At 34.0% G+C, this 20,393-nt stretch overlaps 1 protein-coding gene across 1 annotated transcript in view; it reads right to left on the bottom strand.

The window, feature by feature from the left end:
• Nucleotides 1–20,393, bottom strand: part of LOC145691917 (uncharacterized) — a 92,294-nt gene that overhangs the window by 49,397 nt on the left and 22,504 nt on the right. Inside the window, exon 4 of the mRNA XM_081767225.1 lies at nt 3,084–3,210. Coding sequence (XP_081623351.1) covers nt 3,084–3,210 — 127 coding nt within the window. The remainder of the gene's footprint in view (nt 1–3,083; nt 3,211–20,393) is intronic.

Below are 20,393 nucleotides of genomic sequence, written 5' to 3'. Positions count from 1 at the left end.
TCCCTTTTCTCAAACAGCAATTAATTGATTGTAAATCCGAAGTGTTGGCCCTCTAGGTAGCCAATAAGAGCGATTTTTACGATCATTTTGTGACGATGCACAAATGAAGGGCACATCACCCTAACCCAGAGACTTAAGTTATGAATGAACAGTTCAAGCATTCCCACTCTTTACATCCAGAACGGTTCGTGTACAGCCTTCTTCCATGAAAGTAATTATTTGTTCTATGTATGTAATCCTGAATGATTGCCAAATCTTTGGACATAAGGTGACTGCGATCGGGTTCATAAACTTTCTGACGCTATAAAGATAAAGCGCCGATACAGACTCAGCAAAGCTGCCCACTTGTTAGTCGATAATGATCCTGTACACAAAGTTCAGGAACTATTGAATGCTTTGAAAAGTTTTGGTTACCAGTTAACTTCCCTTTTGCCATATTATCCTGAATTTTGTGACGTAAAACTTATTGATTCCAAAATAAAACAATCACTGAAATGAATTCTTTTTCCTTCGGATGTTCGTTCGACTGCTGAACAGTTGTTGTAGAACACTTTATTTTCCACCTACGTATAATGCCTGTGGAATTTGAAAGACCATTTGGAGAAGTGTGCCACTTCGAGCAATGACAATGTGGAATAGAACAAATAACAGCCGTCAGTTTCAAACTTCTAGCTTTAATTTCGCTATGCGAGGGCAAAAAGGCATTGATTGCTTCATGTATTTTGTGATTTGAATATTTTATGTGGTCATATGATCCTTTTAATGTCAACAATATTTACTTTGTGTTACAATAGTTCCTTTCTCTACCATTTACGAGAAACTACGTGGTGCTATGAGGCTTCTTAGTACAAAGAGTCTTTAATCATGCCATCATCGCCCCGCTTAGAATTTATTATAAGCTAAACTTACTCTTTAATTATCGAAACAACAAACTTTCATTCATAATCGTTATTTAATTGAGTGTAAAAGTTAATTAAAATTATGTTTGTCTCAATGCTGAGAAAATTCATGCATGAGAAAAAAATTCTGTTAAGACAGAACTCCGAAGTGCTAAGATGAAGTGGATATTTCAACTTAACTCTTCTCATTCGTTTCACACAAGAAAGCATATCTTTGATGTTCTAGAGACAAAGTAAAATCACAGTTTAATACTAACACTTAAATTTAAGGATAGATGCTCGATTTGGGTGAACTACTACAACCTTAGGTTGCCTCAAATTTGATTATGATTGAATCCCTAAATTTGCATTGGCTAACAATAAAATAAACTTTTGTATTATCCAATGATAATTTTGAACAGATTTGGTACCCTAGGTCTGGTAGTTTTACTGTAATAAATCTAGTAATCACTATATTTTTACTAACAGCAATAGCGTTATATTTTCACTTCTGTAACACCCAGTGTTGGATAATTACACGCAAAAAAGTTTACAACGTGACACGCAAAATACACGTGCAAAAAACATAACATATGGAAATCACTTTAAGTATGTAAAACATAGAAACAAGCCCACTCATAAAATAATACATTTTTCTGCAGGTTTACTATACTTTTTCGTGCTGGTTTACTCTTTGTTTTGACACAAAGAAAGTTCTTTAGAAGGCATTTTCCAAAATTGTAGGGCTGCAGCTCGATTTTAACATTTTATAAACTGCCTCTTTGACTTTGAAAAGTAACTTTGTCTGTATAAATAACAAATAAGTAATACGATTTAGACGCTTGATTATATTTTTTAAATAAAACATTTCATAATGTTTTACATTTTAAATCCTTTGTGGTCAACAAAAGTTTCAAGCCAGAGAACACATAGCGAAATTCGGGATGATTGTAGAAGGAACAAACATGCTTTCTTCTATGTGTCTTCGAGTTCGCCGCGTCGGATGCTTTTCTGCAGTCACAAACACCGACTCCACTCCCCTTCATACTTACTGTAGGCTATTTTGTTGATTTCAGTTTCCAATGCTCTTCCACTCCGCAGTTTGTAACGAGAATGAAACAATAAGAAATACTAGCTACACACTGAACACATATTTTTCCACAGTCTCTGTTATTAATACGAATATAACCTTTCAAGTTTAGACTTCGCTTCAGATTTTCCAACTAGCAAGTTTGAAGAAATTGCACTTTGTGTTCTGCTTGAGACTGTGTCCTGCTTTTGAATACCTTTAGTTTTTTTTAAATTGTTTTCTAGATCATACAACCAAAACTAATACTTAGGCAGAAATAACGATATATTCCCATATAACCGTGAACACACAAGCAGATGAATAAACTGAATCACCACTCGAGATAATGTCGAATTTACTTCAGTCATTTCAAAATGATAGAACATTTTCAAATTTCTCTCTCACCCAGCATGTATAAAGGTAACCAAGAAAGTTCTGTCTCTTTTTGTCGAGGTATGTGTAATTGACAATATTTATCAAATATTGTTTATTGTTCGGAAGCACATTTCCAGAATAATGTATTTTATTCTTAGTTATCAATAGATGACAAGTAGGACGCTGCAATTCATGTGGAGATCTCATCTTTATGTTTAGGATTTTTTACATTAAAAATGTACCTAGACCCTAGGTATAATTTATTTACAAAAGGAACTGTGTGTATGTTTTTCTATAGTTCTAGGCCTGTATTAGTAGAAACTAATTCCTCACAAACTGATTAAACAAACCAGCGATAAAAAGCACTGCAATGAAGATGTTATTGATGTGGTGTTCTTTTTCAAGCAATCAAAATTCTTTCTTTTCAAACAAACTCGAATGTTACTAATTTTTATTTACATTCGAACAATGTGTTAACTAACAAGAAACCTAATTTTATAACAAAAGCATCGTCTAAATCAATTACAGTTTTCAATGATTTGCTTATTAGATTTCCTTCAGTATTTATTTAGAAAATTCCAGTTCCTATTTTTGCCTTTCCATTGAAAATCTTTTATTCTACATTCTATTATTCTATTATTGTATGGAACTTGAAACATTGGAATTAAATTTAAAATTTTTTGTACATCTACCGTCATTATATCGATATTTAGTGCTATTTAAAAAGATCAATATATCAATGGTTGTTATTATTTACTTACTGTGACTGCAAAACCTCTTGCATGGTCAAGCATTTCAATTGGATCAAGATTTCTTACATTATTGGCTCGAAAAACAAAGTTGTCTATTAATGCGTGTAAATTATAATTAAGGTTTGTTACATCTATTCTGAAAAAAAAAAAACAGAGTAAATTTAAAAGTGTAAGAAACTTATAGACTGCATGGATATCACACAAATTGTGTCTAGTTATATGTAATTATTTTTAAAAGTAGAGCGTAATTTTATAATTATTTTATTTCCAAATACTATAAACATTACAGTTGCAGTCAAGGATGTTATAAAATAAAGGATCTGCCTATACAACAAAATCGTGAAACCATACGTCACAGTTTCACCACAATCACTTTGCTCACTCCACCCAATAAGACCGCAGTGTTTTGAGATAACATTCATGGCGCAAACGAAGAGTAGCGAATCAGACGTGCCGATGCTCGGCCTTTTTTGGGCTTCATTGCTTTAATATTATGAAGGTACATATGGACATATCCTCTATTTTATAACGTCTTTGATTGCAATGGCAATAAAGAAGTTGGGAGAAATGGTTCAGAATTAAAATTTGTGCATTTTCAATCATATAATAAACACTAAAAATAAAGTGTGAGAAATTTGGGACTTTCTGTTTTACATGCAACAATCCTCATAAGTTATGATGGGAGTAACTGGCAATCGAAGAAACAACTATGAGCGAACAATTGACGAGAAATACTAATTTTAAGGCTGTTCGACTTTAAGGTCCACGAAGTTTTTATGCAATCCGAAATTTGATATTTAGATGCTTTTCACTTCCGCTTGTCAACATTGTTTAAACAAATACACTATAATCAAAATTTTAAATATTTAACGAAAGAATAATTTCGTCCCAAAGAACAAAGCCCCGAGGATTTTTCTCAAGGGGGCATACTACAAACACACGAACAAAGTTACTTATATATACGCACACCTTGATGCACATAATACTTCATGTTAAACATTATTTACTCACACTGTATAGTTTAATTAATTATAGTAAATATATCATATTAAATACTCTAGTGGGTGGATTAGCATATCTAATGTATTTTGATGTATGTTTCGAAGAACAGAATTCTTCAAAATTCCAGAGGGTAATTGCTTCCTATTCTCCCGTTGAGGGCGGCCATCGTCCGGAAAATAGCGTTACTACATAATGCATTTAGGGAAAGCACTATTGAGAAATTTTACTTTTAAATTATTTATTGCAGCTTTAGAAAATTTAAGATTACTAATAAAACTCCAACTGACCCAAGCAGTATGTATATATACAGGGTTTCTCAAAAGTCCCCTGACAGAGGGTAACTGTTATTATTAGAGTTACAACAAAATGTGAGATAGAATACCTTCTCCAAATATGATGGTTTCAATCTAAAGTGGAATCATTTTTTAAATTGGAAGAACCGTTTTGACTGAACACTTTTTATGAGCCCAATGTTATTGAAAATAACGTTGCCGTTTACCTGGACCTACAATATAAGTGAATGAAGTTACTATCTTTTACGCTAACGTTTCGATGGCCAGCCCCCATTTCAAACAGTAGTTCCATTTACTTATGTTGTGGGTCCAGGTAAATATCAATGTTGCATTTTCATTTAACATTGGGCGCATAAAGAGTGTACAGCCCAAATGGCTCGTCCGATTTAAAAAAAAAAGTCCTTCACTTTAGATTGAAAATGTCATATTTGGAGACGGTTTTCCCTCTTACGTTTTGTTGTAACTCTGATAATAACAGAGTTACCCTATGTCAGGAGAATTTTGTGACCCCCTGTATAAGAGTATATATCGACGGCTTAGGCGCGCTATACACCACGAGATCAATTCTAGGAAATATCTTACGATTTATCTTCGGAAAAATGTTATGACATATCTTGTAGGAAATCCTACCCTTTTTGTGCCATACACGTGAAGAGTTTTCCTGTCTGGCCGAATGACGTTTATCAACATTGTGAAATAGTTCTATTTAACAAAAGTACAAAATTGAAGAATTACTATGCTAACCATACTGCACATCCCACTGATATTAATAACAGGCGTTATATTGTTACATTGGATACCTCTAAAAAAAGAACATAAATGTCAGGAGGGCGCTGGAATACTTTTGGTGTACCACTTGTTACAAAATTTACAAATAAAATTTAATACTTTGCATTGAAAGATATATTTATAAGGATCAAATTTCTGCAAACAATAGAATTAAATACAAAGTAATACAGCTGTATTTTATATTTACAATTGTAGGGTTATTAGAGTAAAACTATTATAAATGTTTGAACGACGGATAAAATAGGTGAGAGACAATGTTTAGCAGAAAGGGTCCAGCTAATTTTTCTAAGAAATGTTGCAATTTTGGTAGTTTCTATTTACATTAGTTTAGTTTAGGCTGGTTCAGGTTAGTTACGGTTATGTTACGTTAGATTATATTGGTATATGGTTCCAGCTAATTTTCTAAAAGTAACAGAATTTCGCATACTTCTATTAATATTAGGTTAGTTTAAGTTAGTTAATTTCATTAGGTTAGATTTGGTTAGGTCTAAGTACTTGCATCTTCCATTTCTCCTGTAAATGTTGTATGTTTTGCCTACTTTTGGACCCCTTCTGCGAAACATTTACCTAAGTGAATGCATATGAAAGATGACCGGTGATACTATTTTCCACCGCTGGTTTATTTCTGTATAGTTTACAGAAGCTATAGTTTATGTTTACAAGTGGAGCGCTACCACCACGATACCATGACAATTGCTATTCAAAATCGTATCATTGCCGAAACCCACTCGTTTTCACTACATTAACTGACGCGCCAGCTTCCTTCGCTTGCACCCCCTGACTGACGTTCGCCCTGCCCTGACTGTTAGATAGCATTCGTAGTTTCCAGCGGCCACCAAGCACAACTTGGTTTGCGTTTTTTTGCACTATAGATTTTATGCTATATATCCGGACCCCGTATTTGTACGCAAATCGTAAAAGAATTGTAGTTTATTACCTATTGCTTGTGATGGTTCTCTTGAGAGATTTTATTTATGTTATGTGAATAATTTTCATGTCGGTTAACGTAAATCATTTAGGAAACAGTGATAAATTATAATTTTTCAACAATTATTTCGAGTGGTACATCTAAAGTTAACCTGTACGATCAGACGATACCTCATCAGTTGTGTTTTCACTTGTTTTGTTTTCACTTTCTCTCACCTGATGTCGCTTAAACCGAAATCTTACGAATTTTCTTCCAGAAATAGAGCGTGCTCTAAACAAGAGTAATCTCATAGGATCGTTCAGAACACAGGAAATGACATGAGATCTGATGCCATACACGTTGAGATTTTGAGTCTAGGAGAAATCGTAAGAGATTTCCTAGGATCTATCCTATAGTGTATAGCACGCCTTAGTGTCATAGGAACGTACGTATCTACAAGAAGTTTTTCAGAATCACAAAGAGATTTTTTTTGTACTTGATTTTAGTTTTTGATAATCCAAAATGATGTTTATTTGATCAACCCTATTTTAAAACGTAGTTTAACTTATAATCATTTTACAGAAAGAAACATTTGAACTCTGATAATGTCAGAAATGTTCGTATCTAAAAAAAAAAAAAAAAAAAAACCTAAGCCGTCGATATTTGTGTTACACTTTCAGCTATGTAACATAGCCTTCGTCAGAAACATTATAAGAGAAATATCCAATTTTGACATCTTACAATCTGAATGCAAGACAGGCCCCCTTTCTCTTTACAAAACGTAAACTTTTAATTGGTTCTAAAAGTATATTTTTATTTAGATGTCACTTTCTAACTTTTTTGTGCATCGTTTATAACCTTTTATATCTGTTATGAAACTTTTAAGAACTAAGCTCTTAATTAAGTGTTTGTCACTTACACTTTCTGTGCACTATTGTCCACCTGGTGTTCTCCATTGTATACCTGTCCTAATAGCTCATGTTAATCCTTTTACGGTAATTGTATCTGAGGAAGGCTATGTTACATAGCCGAAACCGTAACACAGATATATACTTTTAAAATATATATACTGCTTTGGTCAGTTAGAGTTATTACAGAGAAACTAGTCTATCTTTGAGTATCATTGATTAGATTGAAAAGTAATAATTTACAAAAATAAGTGTATTTTGAAGCAATAATTATTATAGATCGTAATACGTATTCTAATGCAACAGTTGGTTATTAGCTACATATTAGTTTTTATCATATAAGTGTTATATTTTAGGGACTACTCGTGGCTATATGGTTAATGTATGCAGCAATGGTGATTTCAGGGAGTGCGCAGAGCTCCTAGAGCTATGAAATCCACCCAGGATAGTCTCACTACCATAACGAAAAAGCTAGAGCTTGGATAACCTTGGATTGTATACAATCCAAAGGAAACGAGTGTTCACATGCAGAATAGTTGCGAGTAAGGGAAAGATTGTCATTGACGGAAGAGAAAGAAGAGATCAAAGGTGAGTCCGTGCCACCTACTGTATGTCCTGTTTGCAGCCAAGAAATGCGCTAGAATGTTCATTAGCTATTATCTGAGTTTTCAGTGAAGTAGTCAAGTAAGATAGAGTTGTTGGTGGGAAAGTAAATGTGCCCTTGATCGATGAGCCACTGTTGAGGAAGTGCTAGAAAGTGACAAGGTATATTCTAATTCATCATATGGAAAAGTTATTTTGCTTGTGGAAATGAATATTAATCTTCAGGTAATTGTGTCATTATTAGTGTTTTAGTTTGTGACGTGCGACAATAATACCTGTGCAGAAGATCAGAAATGTAATTTTTACTGAATATTGATTGAGTGGTCTCAGAATATCAAACGTTAGAGATAGATGATAGAGTGTCAGGTGAGAACAGCTCTTCTGTTTTCATCGCACTCTTAAAGATACTCTTCACATCAACTGTTCTTCATAGATTGGTATGTACCTATATCAGAATATCAGAATACTTGCTTATGTAATGATATGTTATTTACTTTGAGAGAAACCACATCGTAATTGTACCTGTAGTCTCCAGCCTTCCTTTCTGTCGGGTGTTTTAACGTGAGAACAACCATCCATCTTTAACACTGCAATATTACCACTCTTTGCATGCGCAAATGCTCTTTGTAATTCTTTTCTAGATGTGCATCATGCGCCAACATTATTCTGACAGGTTATTCCGAAGTTTCTTCAAATATCCCCTCTCCAATTTCTTGCATGTTACTTCTCAATTCACAATAAAGTTACTACAAAATGGTAAATACCAATGAATTCCTGGCAAAATTAGAGTGTTATTTCCGATGCCACATGACCCAATTTTTCTTTTACATTGCGAGTCCAAATTCAAGATGACCACTCAATATGGCGGCAATGATGTTCATTACATATAGTAGATATTATGCATATACTACTAAACATTTGACCTTAATTTCTGTGGCCATTGACGCGTAGAACAAATGATTCCTTAGCTTCCTGTGTTGGTAGGCCCAACGGTTGGCCATACTTCTTCCGGCTCTCCTGCTTTTCCATGTTGCCCTCAGCCGCTATAAATTTGCATATGTACATAGTTTCACACCCTCTTTCATGTATGATACATGCCGTTCGGCAACTCGAGTACCCTATTCGAACCCTTCCCTGGTAAGGCTGCCATTCCGTCAGTATCTTAACTCAGTTTTTAGTGTGAGTGATATGAGTGTTTAACAACGTTTGATGTATGAACTATTACTGTTCAAAAACAATGGTTGAGCAAGGGTAAGCTTTCAGAGCAGGTTATCAAATAAGACTCTTTTGACGATAAGTTGTGTTCTGTGCGTGGTAGAATTATGATAGTGTGATTCACTTTGAGTTCGTTCCTAGCGGTCATACCACCAATTCCGACCTTCAATCCGAACAGTTGCATGTAAGTCTGTCACACTACGCCAAAAAATTCTATCGTGTTGAACTAAACATGTACCCTATTGCAATAGCATAACACAAAACCACAAGGTTCAAAAATTACAACAAAAATGTTCAGAAACTTGATGACATCGAACTGATGCCCACCTGAGATTGCATATCTGTTTCGATCCGTAGCGCACTACCATAAACCACGATGATTCACCAACTACACGAAGGAAGATATAACAGTAACTAACTTCTTTGTCTCTAAGGATAGACTTGTTATCGACGTGGAATTGAGAAACCGGCACGTAGGTGATCATAGACAGTCTAATACGAAAGGCTATACTTTGAATGTTAATCTGCTTTAATTATACTATAAGAAATATAGGTATGTTGAGTACCAGAAAATTATAAGTCATTACCAGTGCCCGGATCTTGTTGACAAGTCAACTTTTTCTGTTACACATAGGACAAGGCAACTTCAAATAAAAACGCTATCCTTCAACTCAAGGTTCTAAAAGTATATTGTTTAAGGGTCAACTTTTGGTCACTTTTTGCCGTTTTGAAGTTTCAGGTCATTTTTTAATATTTAAAGGTAACTTATGGAATTTTAGTCTTTTCCTTCTACATAAGGAAATCTTAAAGTGAACACTGTTTACGGATTTGAAAAATACGAAGTTTCCTCTTTTCCTGCTCCCTGACTATTGGAGTGGAAAAACAGGATTCCTAAAAAGTTAATGAACACTAAGCTTTAGCTGGTTGAGTAGGGGTAGGAGTTCGTAGGTGTCCAAACAGATGATTTTGGATTATTGACCACAAAGAATGTGATCACGTGAGTAACTAAAAATGAATTAGAACAAGTACAAAGATTTTAAACGAGGTTTTTATCTATTATTCTCATGTATACAGTCTACACTTGCGAACACTTATTTTTTAAGTGTCTTTCCTAGTTTCAACTCGGCAGTGAATTGACGCTTTCAGTATGTACAATGCCGTACAATGGACTGATGAATAGACTGCAACTAACTGAAACAAATCTTTTGAGAATGAGAAATGGTAATTAAAATCTAACAGATATTCAAAAAATGACAATGTTTAACGAAATAAACGTTTTAAGAAACGCAAGTTTTAAGGTCAATTTTTGTGAATTTTAGGGTCATTTTTCAGGAATTTTAGTGTCATTTTATAGGTCACTTTTTAGAAAATCTTAGGTCAACAAAATCCCGGCCCTGGTCATTACTAATCCTTGCTTTTCTGCAACATACAGTAAAACTATAATGTAATAACTATCTAGGTTACATTCATGGTTATAATGGTTATAATGTAGTGGATATATAACTGTTGGAATGTTGCCAAGAAAGTTTGAGCATTGTGTGCAAACATTGACAAGAAGTATTCAACTAATGTTACCTACAAACTGTACACAAAGACAGCGTTGATTCTATGCAAATACAGAATTAAATGGAAAAATGCTTTTTTGGTTTCGGTAAAAGCATAAAAGGTCTTGTAGATGCGTTGACATTTAAGAGTATTAGAAGCTGGAATACTCATCTTGAAACATGAAGTTACAAAAGCCTTCTTTTCAAAATTTGATATACTAAACCTGAAACTAATATTATAGGTGTAAGATAGATATCATCTGGTAAAGTTGGCTCAAGAACATAAGGTCGCTCCAAACATGGCACACTTGAATGTTTTTCATTCAATATTATTGGGAAACATACTCAATCTTATATGGAAAGACTAGAACATATATACATTCAGTCACAAATCCCAGAATCGATATAGATACCAACATTTTAGAGTACAGTTAGAGAAGAAGCGTATGAAAAACTTCGCGATATGTGTTGGTCAGCTTTGGCATCTTCCTAGTCGTTCGATCAATTACTGCATCTATTTAAAGAACGATTAGATTCGCAAACTAAGATTCAATCACGAACGATATAGTTCATTTGCTATGCAAAAAGAGCACCAGACCATCAAGAACTTTGTGTGGATTGAAGAAAACAGGCATCAAATTTTGGGTTTTGGTGTTGCCTAGAAGACAACATACGAAATCAAATTGTCGTTGGAGTAATCAATGAAAACACCAGACGCCAATTATTGAACACACATAACTTGAAGTTTCCAAATCCTATTTACAAAGCAACATCTATCAAATTTCCTTAGCAACAATTGCAAATAGTTAAGGCAAAATTGTCAGACCAGTTGAACCTGGTACATTTGAAACCAAGAAGACAAAATCCGTTTTGTTCAGCAAATTCTCAAGCTTCTGGAAGCAAACCTTCTAGGAAATTAAAACTACATACGAATGCACAAAATACAAGTTAAAGCATGAAGATGCATCAGGCGTGGGAAAACCTTGCTTCAGAGAAAACTTCAATATCATTCTACGTTATAACGTTTAATTTTCCATAATTGTGCTCCCAGGCTAAGAGAAACGATAAAGATGACAATGAACGAGATGCTAAAATAAAGAAGTACGTGAAAACGGGAGAACTCTGAGAAAATAAACTCACGAGGTGTTTGTTCGCCAAAAATTCCACTTGACGCTAGCTGTATCGAACCAGAAACCTCACCCACTAGAAGTGAACACCGGTCCGTTCGCTGTCATATTTCATTCGCCTGGAAGGTTAGTTTAGCGAGGTGCGTACTTGTTGAATCAACTTGTTCATTTTTAAATGAATAATTAATTTGAAGTTCGAGAGTTATTCATGAGAAATAGGTTATTCATTATTAAAAACTTAATTGCTCTCTCATTTTCCTCTAGTTTAGCTAATAGAGCTTGCAATTTTTATAAAATAAAAAATATACTAATCCTGAAATTAATATTAATAACAAAGTTATTTTTCAATGTTTCTCATTGTAGAACCTTTTCTTAATTTTTATTTTTATTTTTTCTTCTTCCTCTTTTGAAAATTCCCTTTAGTTTTATTTCAGCATTTTTGTCTTGACATTAGTTCACGAAAAATAGGGGTTAGCGAAATTAAGAATTGTTATTTCACCTAAAATAAGAAGACAAATCTTATCATAACTGTATGTACCGGTTACCATTGAATGACATATCATATTTAGTTACGTGAGACGATGGCTTACTTAGTACGCCAATATATACATAATTTCGACAAGGTTTGGTAGAAACATCCTTATTAATGTTGATAATATTTTAAATAATAATAATAATTAAACGTTAATGTTAAACATATATCTTCTGTAATGTATAAGCATGTCACTAATTTTACATAATAATTAATAACGCTTTGTTCTGAAAGGTTACTATTAAATTTAGACATACCCCATTATATCAAAGTAATAAATGATGTTCTTTGTTCCCAGACAGATTATCTTAATTAGTTTAAGTGCAAAATCTATATACCAAATTTTATGTCTCTCAACAAAAGGGATTCTGAGATATAGACATCTTACATTTGCAAACCTATTTCAACCTTTGTACGTCTAATTTAAATAAGTTCCTTCGTGGTACCTTACGTCATAAATCGTATGTACTTTCTTACGTAATTTCTAGTTTTTAACTTAAGCAGTTAGATCAGGAGTAAAACAGTCAGATAGTTTTTTTTCCCTTTGCATATGCACCAAAGTAATGGGAATACTCATGTACTTCAACGCGTAATATTCGTGAAATTTTAACAATGAATATTATGAACTCCAACTGTTTTCTCTTAGTATAATATTGGGTGATACTAAGTAGTAACGGGGGTACTGTAATAGAAATCCTCATGTGTAATAAATGTAGACATTACTGAGGTAACATGGGAGATCCCTCTGATTTCTGAACAGTGAAAATTTTGGTGTGCTGTTTTAGGACCAAGTGTAGTATGCAAGCATGTTAAATATATCCAGAGCAACAATGTCTGGAATAATTACGATATACAGAATAAGTAATAAGATATTAACTAGTTTAAGAGATATTGAGAGGAAGCTAGTCATAAGGGAGGGAAATTGCAGAACTTTGAATACGATTATAATAAAGTATAAATTAACTAATAATGCTCAACTATCTACAGAATTCAATCCTCATTTAGAACTATCTGGATAACCTGAATGTTCATGGTGATCTTGTGATTTTTAAACCCGCTCTTGCTCCAACCAGGTCACTGTGGGCCAGAAGCAGAATCTGACTGGAAAAAAGCAGTTTTGGCAACTATGTTGAATCTACATTCGAACAACATAGTTGTGTTAAGTGATAACCAAAGTTTCTTGCTGCATATCAATAAACACAGATAACAGCATGTAGTGGTGGTCGCAGCACGTCAAAGTTTATCCTTCATTATATGCTTTGTAGCGTACTGAATTGGGGTGGTATAAATTTAAAGTTTGTGGTTTAATTATAGATGTGAAAAGGCAAGGACCGTTCGCGAAATAAGCTATGAGTAAAGGTATGCCCATATATATGTACTTGCTGTTTGACTTAAGTTTTATTTGATTGGTTTATTTTGCTTTTCTGTAGAAGTATCTCTAGAGAATGGAAGTAATTGTGTAGTAAAGAACTGCTATTGGAAATTCGAATTGACATTTAAAAACGTATGTTTATGTCTGCAGCGAGATTTTTCGTCATGTTGTAGTTTGATATATGTATTTCGAAATAAAGTTGTGATCTACTGCCCGTTCTTGCCTGATTTTTATATTTATCTTATTATCAAATATAGGCGTAGAGAGCCCGACGTGCTTGTCGTGACGCGCAAGGACTTGTACGAGGTGCTGTGTTCTAAATCATCAAACTAAGCACTGCATAATTATGTTACGAACAAATATGGAATGGAAAGCCTTTCTGCGGATGTTTTTCTCAGTATGAAAGTGACTTTAAGTGGCTTCAAAGGTGACTTGGAGAAGCATTGGAAGATATGTAATAGAATGACTGATAGATTTTTATCCAAATATAATGATTTGTTGGAAGGCCATAGGCTATTAAGATCTCTGATAAAGTGTTTACTGCTTTCAAAACGATCTCTCGAAGCCAAGAGCATAGGCCTTCGACAAGCAAATCAGTCAGATTTAGTAAACCCTTCCAAGATTCGGGAATGAATTCTAAGAAAAAAGCTTGTAAAGCCACTCGTTACAAAGCATTCTGAGAAAGAGCTAGTGTTAGTTACCCAAAGGTCATTGAGAGCTGCTGGGAAAAGAGATGCCGCAGTTGTATTAGGAGAAACCATTCAAACGACACCTTAGAGAGCAACGAAATGCAAGAATGCTTATTATTCGCCAAAACTCTATAGATAAAGCATTGACACTTATTGTAGATAACAATTTATCTAAGAGACAGTATACGAATTTGAGACTAGGGGCTAAGGCAAAATATTCGTATAATGTGGTGCGGAAAGCAAATTAAAGTGTTATCGCAGAGAAGAGAATATTATAGTAATTGACATGTCAGCCGAGGTTCAATCACAAGCAATAATAGATCAGACAATTGAGCGCATCGTGACTTTACAGGAAGATGTTATTAAACAGTGTATCAGAGATGGACACATAATCAAATTAGTGTGTAAGTAATTTTTGTTGCGATGGAAGCAGTTGTCATAGTGTATATAAACAGAAAGTTTAAACAGAAAATGAATCGAAAAGTATATATAGTGACTCAGATAATTTTGCAATTTCCTTCGTCCCCTTACAGTTATATTCAACATCAGATGGCGAGGTTGACAAAGTAATTTTTTGGCAAAATCCCAGACCATCATCGCCTAGATTTTGTTGACACATTAAATTGTTGTACCAAAAAGAGACAACTAAACTGCCGAGAAAGGAGATACGTTTAATGGGAACGGAAATAAGTAATTTAAAGCCTATTTATGTACTGATTCAGGAGAAGGAAGTAAATGTTATCCCTGAACTTGTGTTCACAATGTTGAATGGGAAGATATGAAACTCTGTTAAAACACTTCCTCTAAAACGTGCTATATATGTGGATCTACTCCTAAGAATATGAACAATATTGAATTACAAACAAAAGCAATAGATAATAGCAGATATAGATTTGGAATATCCCCCTTACATGCTTGGATCCGATTTACAGAATGCGTAATTCACATAGATTATCTGTTGGACATTCACAAATGGCAGGTTAGTTATCCCGAAGACAAAGTCAAATTCTCTGCACAAAAGGAGCAAATTATTTAAGAGTTAAGAACGAAAATTGGATTAATTGTATATCAGCCTAACCTGGAGGAGTAGCAAGTTCGAATGATGGAAACAGAGCACTGCATTTCTTCCAAAATTTATCCCAATCCTCCCATATTACAGAAATTAATGAAGAATTGATTCGGCGATTTGGTATTATATTGCGAACTATATCATGTGGTTTTTCCAATTAATGTAGAAAGATTTGATGCATTCACATTATAAATTACCAGACTGTATCTGAGTCTATACTCATGGTTCTTCATGCCAGTTTCTGTTCATAAAATTTTAATTCATGAAGGAAGAATTATAGAGACAGCCATCTTGCCAATCGGAATGATCTCCGAGAAAGCTCAAGAAGTTACACATAAGAACATTAAAGCAGATAGAGTAGCCCAGGCAAGAAAAACTTCTCGAAAAGAGAACATTCGCGTTGTATTACACATGCTCCTCCTCAGCTCCACCCAATCATTTCAAGTCAATCTTCTTTTCGAAACAAAAACCAAAACTCATTCCCCCCTGATGTCAGGAAGTTATGCCTGCTTACAGAACCTGCTATTAAATGTGCAGCGTCTCAGGAAGGTGAAGTAGGTCATGGTGAAGATCGCGATAGTGATAACTGTGATGTTGGTGAAGATGACGTCGATAATGATGATGATGATGATGATGATGATGATCATAATAACAATGCAGACGGCGACAACGAAGACTACAGTGATGAGCTCTGGCCTTCGAAACAATATTAGATGCTTTCTCCCCTCAATCCTGACAGGTAAAGTACGTTATTGTTCTGTTTGATTAATTTATTTTCGTCGTTTTTATCTTTTAGCTATTAGCTCATTATTTCTCTGTTACGCATGGTTTCTCAGATGTTTTGAATATATTTTGGTCACTTATGGCATCGAGAAATAATTTTACTGGTATAGTGATCATATATTGCATGTATAGGTGGAGTACTAATTTGTTTAAGTCAGATTCTGCATCTGGCCAACTGTGCAGGTGTCGCGGAAGTATGATGAAAACCTGAAGATTATATTATACTCTAGCTGATCAGAAGAGGCTATAGTCACATGAGCCAGATTTCTCCTACTTTCCCGCAACAGACTGAAGGTATACTTAGCACATTCCAAAAGAAGGATATACTTCGCACATCCTTCCTCCTACCGTCAAATGTTAGTCTCTTTGTTTGGTTGGGCACACTTTAATGATATGTCACTGCTATCATTATTATTCTGAAAAAATGTACTACTACTTATGATTATGAGAATATTTTCAGTTACAAGAAGCATATTACGCTAGAAATGTTGTTTCATAGCAACAGTCTTTTAAAATTACAACATGTTACAACACAGCCAGGCCGGTCTGGAGGTGTTGAGTAAACATCAGCATGAACTTCAGCACTTCAACTGTCTTACTATTCTCTGAGTTGGACGTTATTAGATTTAGGACTTCAAAACTGGCTCATATTTCCTCCTCAAAGAGGGCTAGTATAAATAGTATTAAACTGAAATATAATCCACTACACCTGTGAAAAAAAAATCAAAAGTTATAAGTACCAATTAGAAGTTTAATACAACCTATATTGGAGAGTAAAACTGCATGAATCCTCTACTAATAGGTTTAATTGCAAAACTAAATTTCATTATTTAGATAACTGTTGGCGTATTCTCTCAGAAAAAAATGTTAAATAATTAAATGGTGATCAGCAATACGTAAATAGCAAGATTTCGAAAAAAAAATATAGACATTTTTGGAGAAACTCTGATTCTTCTCTAAACTTGTTTTTCTTTCTGACATGTGTCGTTTTAGAAAAAAAAAGCGATTCAGAAATCTTTCTGTCTGTTCGTTACTACCCCAAACTATTCATTACTGCTTAAAAACTTAATAGCTTTGTTAAGTAGTTTTGGAATCTTTACGATGATTGCTTAATAGCACATATTTTCATTTCTGTTTTTCTCTTCAAATTTAGAATTATGATCGTAAATTAAGAAAGTTATATATATAAATGAAATTTTAACGTATAAGTACTGTGCCTTCATTTCTGTATGTAAAAGCGTAAAATAATGATTTACGTATTAATAATTGCTGCAATGTTGATAACACTTTGAGTAGCTAAGAATTATGGTTTAATTTCACGATTATAAGATAATTAATGACCAAATTCCAAATAAACCTGCACAATATTTCTCAACCACTCACACTCAGATGTTGAAGTATTCACTTCGATGATAAGGCATTAACGGAAAATAATCTCCATTGAATGAATGAATATTAGATAAGAAAATTAATCTTCTCTCCGTTCTTGCAATTGCTGATAATGTTAACATATTCCATTAAATACTAATAATTGTAGTATGATTTATAATAATATGTATGCGATTGCTTCATGATATTACGTTTGTATTTTTGAATTATGTTTTTTTTAAGAAACAGGACTTATATGGAATTATTCTAAAGAACAATAAGAAATAATACATAACGTTATATATAAAAGAACTAGTTACGAATATTGATTATCCAGCTCGTCCAGTGTCGCTCACACTTCCAACGCAAATGAAAGCAATTTTAAGAGTCTGCGCACATGTGTCAATACTTTTAAAATTTTTATCTATCTATATTTACAAAGATATCTATTAATCTATATCTATATTTATATGTTGATATTGATGCAATGTGATTTTAAAATGTCTGTATACATCGTTGATTTGAATGAAAATTTCACAATTTATTTCTATTCTCACCATTTATTCGCACTATTTATTTCTATAGAGGACATATTAATCTTAGTTCGAAGTTCCAGGTACAGTTGCCACCTTATGCCAGGCTTGTTGAGTGCCTGTGGAGAGATATTACTTGCAGTTTGTGGGAAGCCAGATAATTCACCGGGAGTAGTTGCGTGCTTTAGTTGCTGTATGTGGAACATTGTCTTGTCTGGAATACTTCAACGATTTCAAAACATGCCTATCCTGCGGCGGTATAGTGAGGCTACGGCAGATGGGTGCTCGTTGCAAAGAACTGTCGCTTAAGGTTGGCTCTGACAGGTCAGAAGTTCGGTGTAAGCAACGGTAGGCAAAAGATTCCACATTAAGATATATACCCAGTCGCAAGTAACGCACAGAAAAGCACTTGATTCGAGACTTCGTTTGAGCTTCTTTAATTGAGAAGGTAGCGAGAACTTTGAAATCAAAGCTACAGTTGGCACTTCAACACATGCAAAGACGAACACACACACAAAGAAATTTTATTTACTGCATATCTCATACAAAGTTACTACTTGCTCATCACCAAGAAGCCATAGGTGGTATTCGGACAGACTGTAGTTGCGAGACGAACTGCGGGAGGTGATACTCAACGATAGTAATGATCTCTATTTACCGTAAACAACCTTTATCTCTAGATTCAGTTTCCGTAAATGTACAGGCAAATATATATTTTTTTGCATATTCTTGACATCGCCAATCCTGTCCTCTGAGTTTAGTTTGATATTTTATGAGACCAGCCAGTTCCAGCACGACAACGAACGTCATCATGCCCCCAGAAATCCACAGCGTATTGTTCTCTGAAAATGCCTTCTGATCTGGTCTCGTACCTCACTAGACCTAAGTCCTAACGACCCCATGTGTAACGAGGTGGAAGTGCCTGACAGTCTGCCGAAATCTGGAGACTCTACGTCTACCATAGCGCAGCTACCCCGAGACCTACAGTGAGCGTAGGATACCATACACCTAACAAATCATTTATATGAGCCCTACCAGCCCACCCACTTGGTTCTGTGGTGATTAGGATAGTTACATATGTTATTAAGGTGATTACTGCATCTTTCTAACACTTTACAAATCTCTAACATTCTTGAAAAATTTAATCAATTCAGCTTTACAATTCGCATAGGTTCTTTCATCTGTAATGTTCTTTCTCTTTAACAAAGTTCGCAATTGTTCGTTTAGTTTTCCTGGAAACGCGGTGATTATAATTTGTTTTGCTATCTTACCAGTCCAATTATTTAACCATACACAATCATCGTATTCATCAAAGGACTGCTATATCGTGATTTTGTGTGGTTTAAATTTCTGAACAGGATAATGAGAATTGTACTCATTAAAAATAGGATTTTGAGCTTCCTGGCCTTTACTGTGTTGTCTCTGCATTTTCTTAGACTTATTATGTTTCCTTTTTAGTGGAGGGATTATTACTTTCATTGGGTTAATTTTGTATCTTAAAGTCCTAAATTGTTCGTCTGACTGTTCTGTATCACTGCTGGAAGTATTATTCATATCCTACATACGAACAATTTTGCAACCTAAGCAAGTACACTGATCATTAGTTTGTAAATGCAGCAAGTTCTTATATGACAACAAGATTCTTTTTATTATTCTCATGCCTTTATTTTTATTTCTAAAAATCTGTTCTAATGAACCCAGACCAGTCTAAAATACTATGAAATTCATTATCATAAATTTGTTTAATTATGCTTGAGATGCGAATGCATTTTGTTATCGGTGTTAGTGGTATGTGTTCAAGACCAAATTCGACAAGTCTAATAAATGAATAAATAATAATAAATATTCAGGATTGTGATACTTTAATCTAAATTCAGTTAACGTAAAGCACAACACATTTCTAATATCAGTTTGAGACCCAATTTCTGAAAAGAATACAAGAAATACTGTTTAGTTATATTTCTCCTTATGAGATGACTGGTTCAGTCATCCACTTTTAGATAATCGTCCTTCTGTCAACTTACATAGAATCAATATTTTATCACTTGTTCGCTGGCAGGTGCTTTAGAATAAAATATAATGCATTACGCTAATATGCACCGTTATAATCCTACGCTATTGTGTACCGTAAACACATCTAGTTGACGTAGTTCAATAGAAAAAAGAGATGTTCTGACAATTTGGGCAAACATATTATTACGTTTATGTAATGAAGGGCTATATAATATGATCTGTATCCATATTAGTTTGAGAATTAACTGCAAATATTTGTAAATTATCTGTATATAAATAAACTGTAACAGTGTTACTGATTATTAACCAGCACTCACAATCAATCAGAGAAAGATAGTCATTCAATTGAAGGCGTTCCTTAATTACCTAATTTGTCTTAAGCGTTCTTACAACGACCAAACATAAATACACTGATTACTAATGAGATATTTATTGTACCATACTTCCATAATCCATGTAACAGATTCCGTTACCAATTGTGATCCAACTAAGCCTCCAGATACCTATTAATATAATTAAAGGTACCACCTAAAGAAAATATAAAAGAGCCCTATAATTCATAATTCATCTTG

Source organism: Thermobia domestica, chromosome 8 (genome assembly GCF_964235325.1).
Source record: "Thermobia domestica chromosome 8, izTheDome1.hap1.1, whole genome shotgun sequence".
NCBI classification, from domain to species: Eukaryota; Metazoa; Arthropoda; class Insecta; order Zygentoma; family Lepismatidae; genus Thermobia; species Thermobia domestica.
This window is presented reverse-complemented; position numbering and strand designations above follow the sequence as displayed.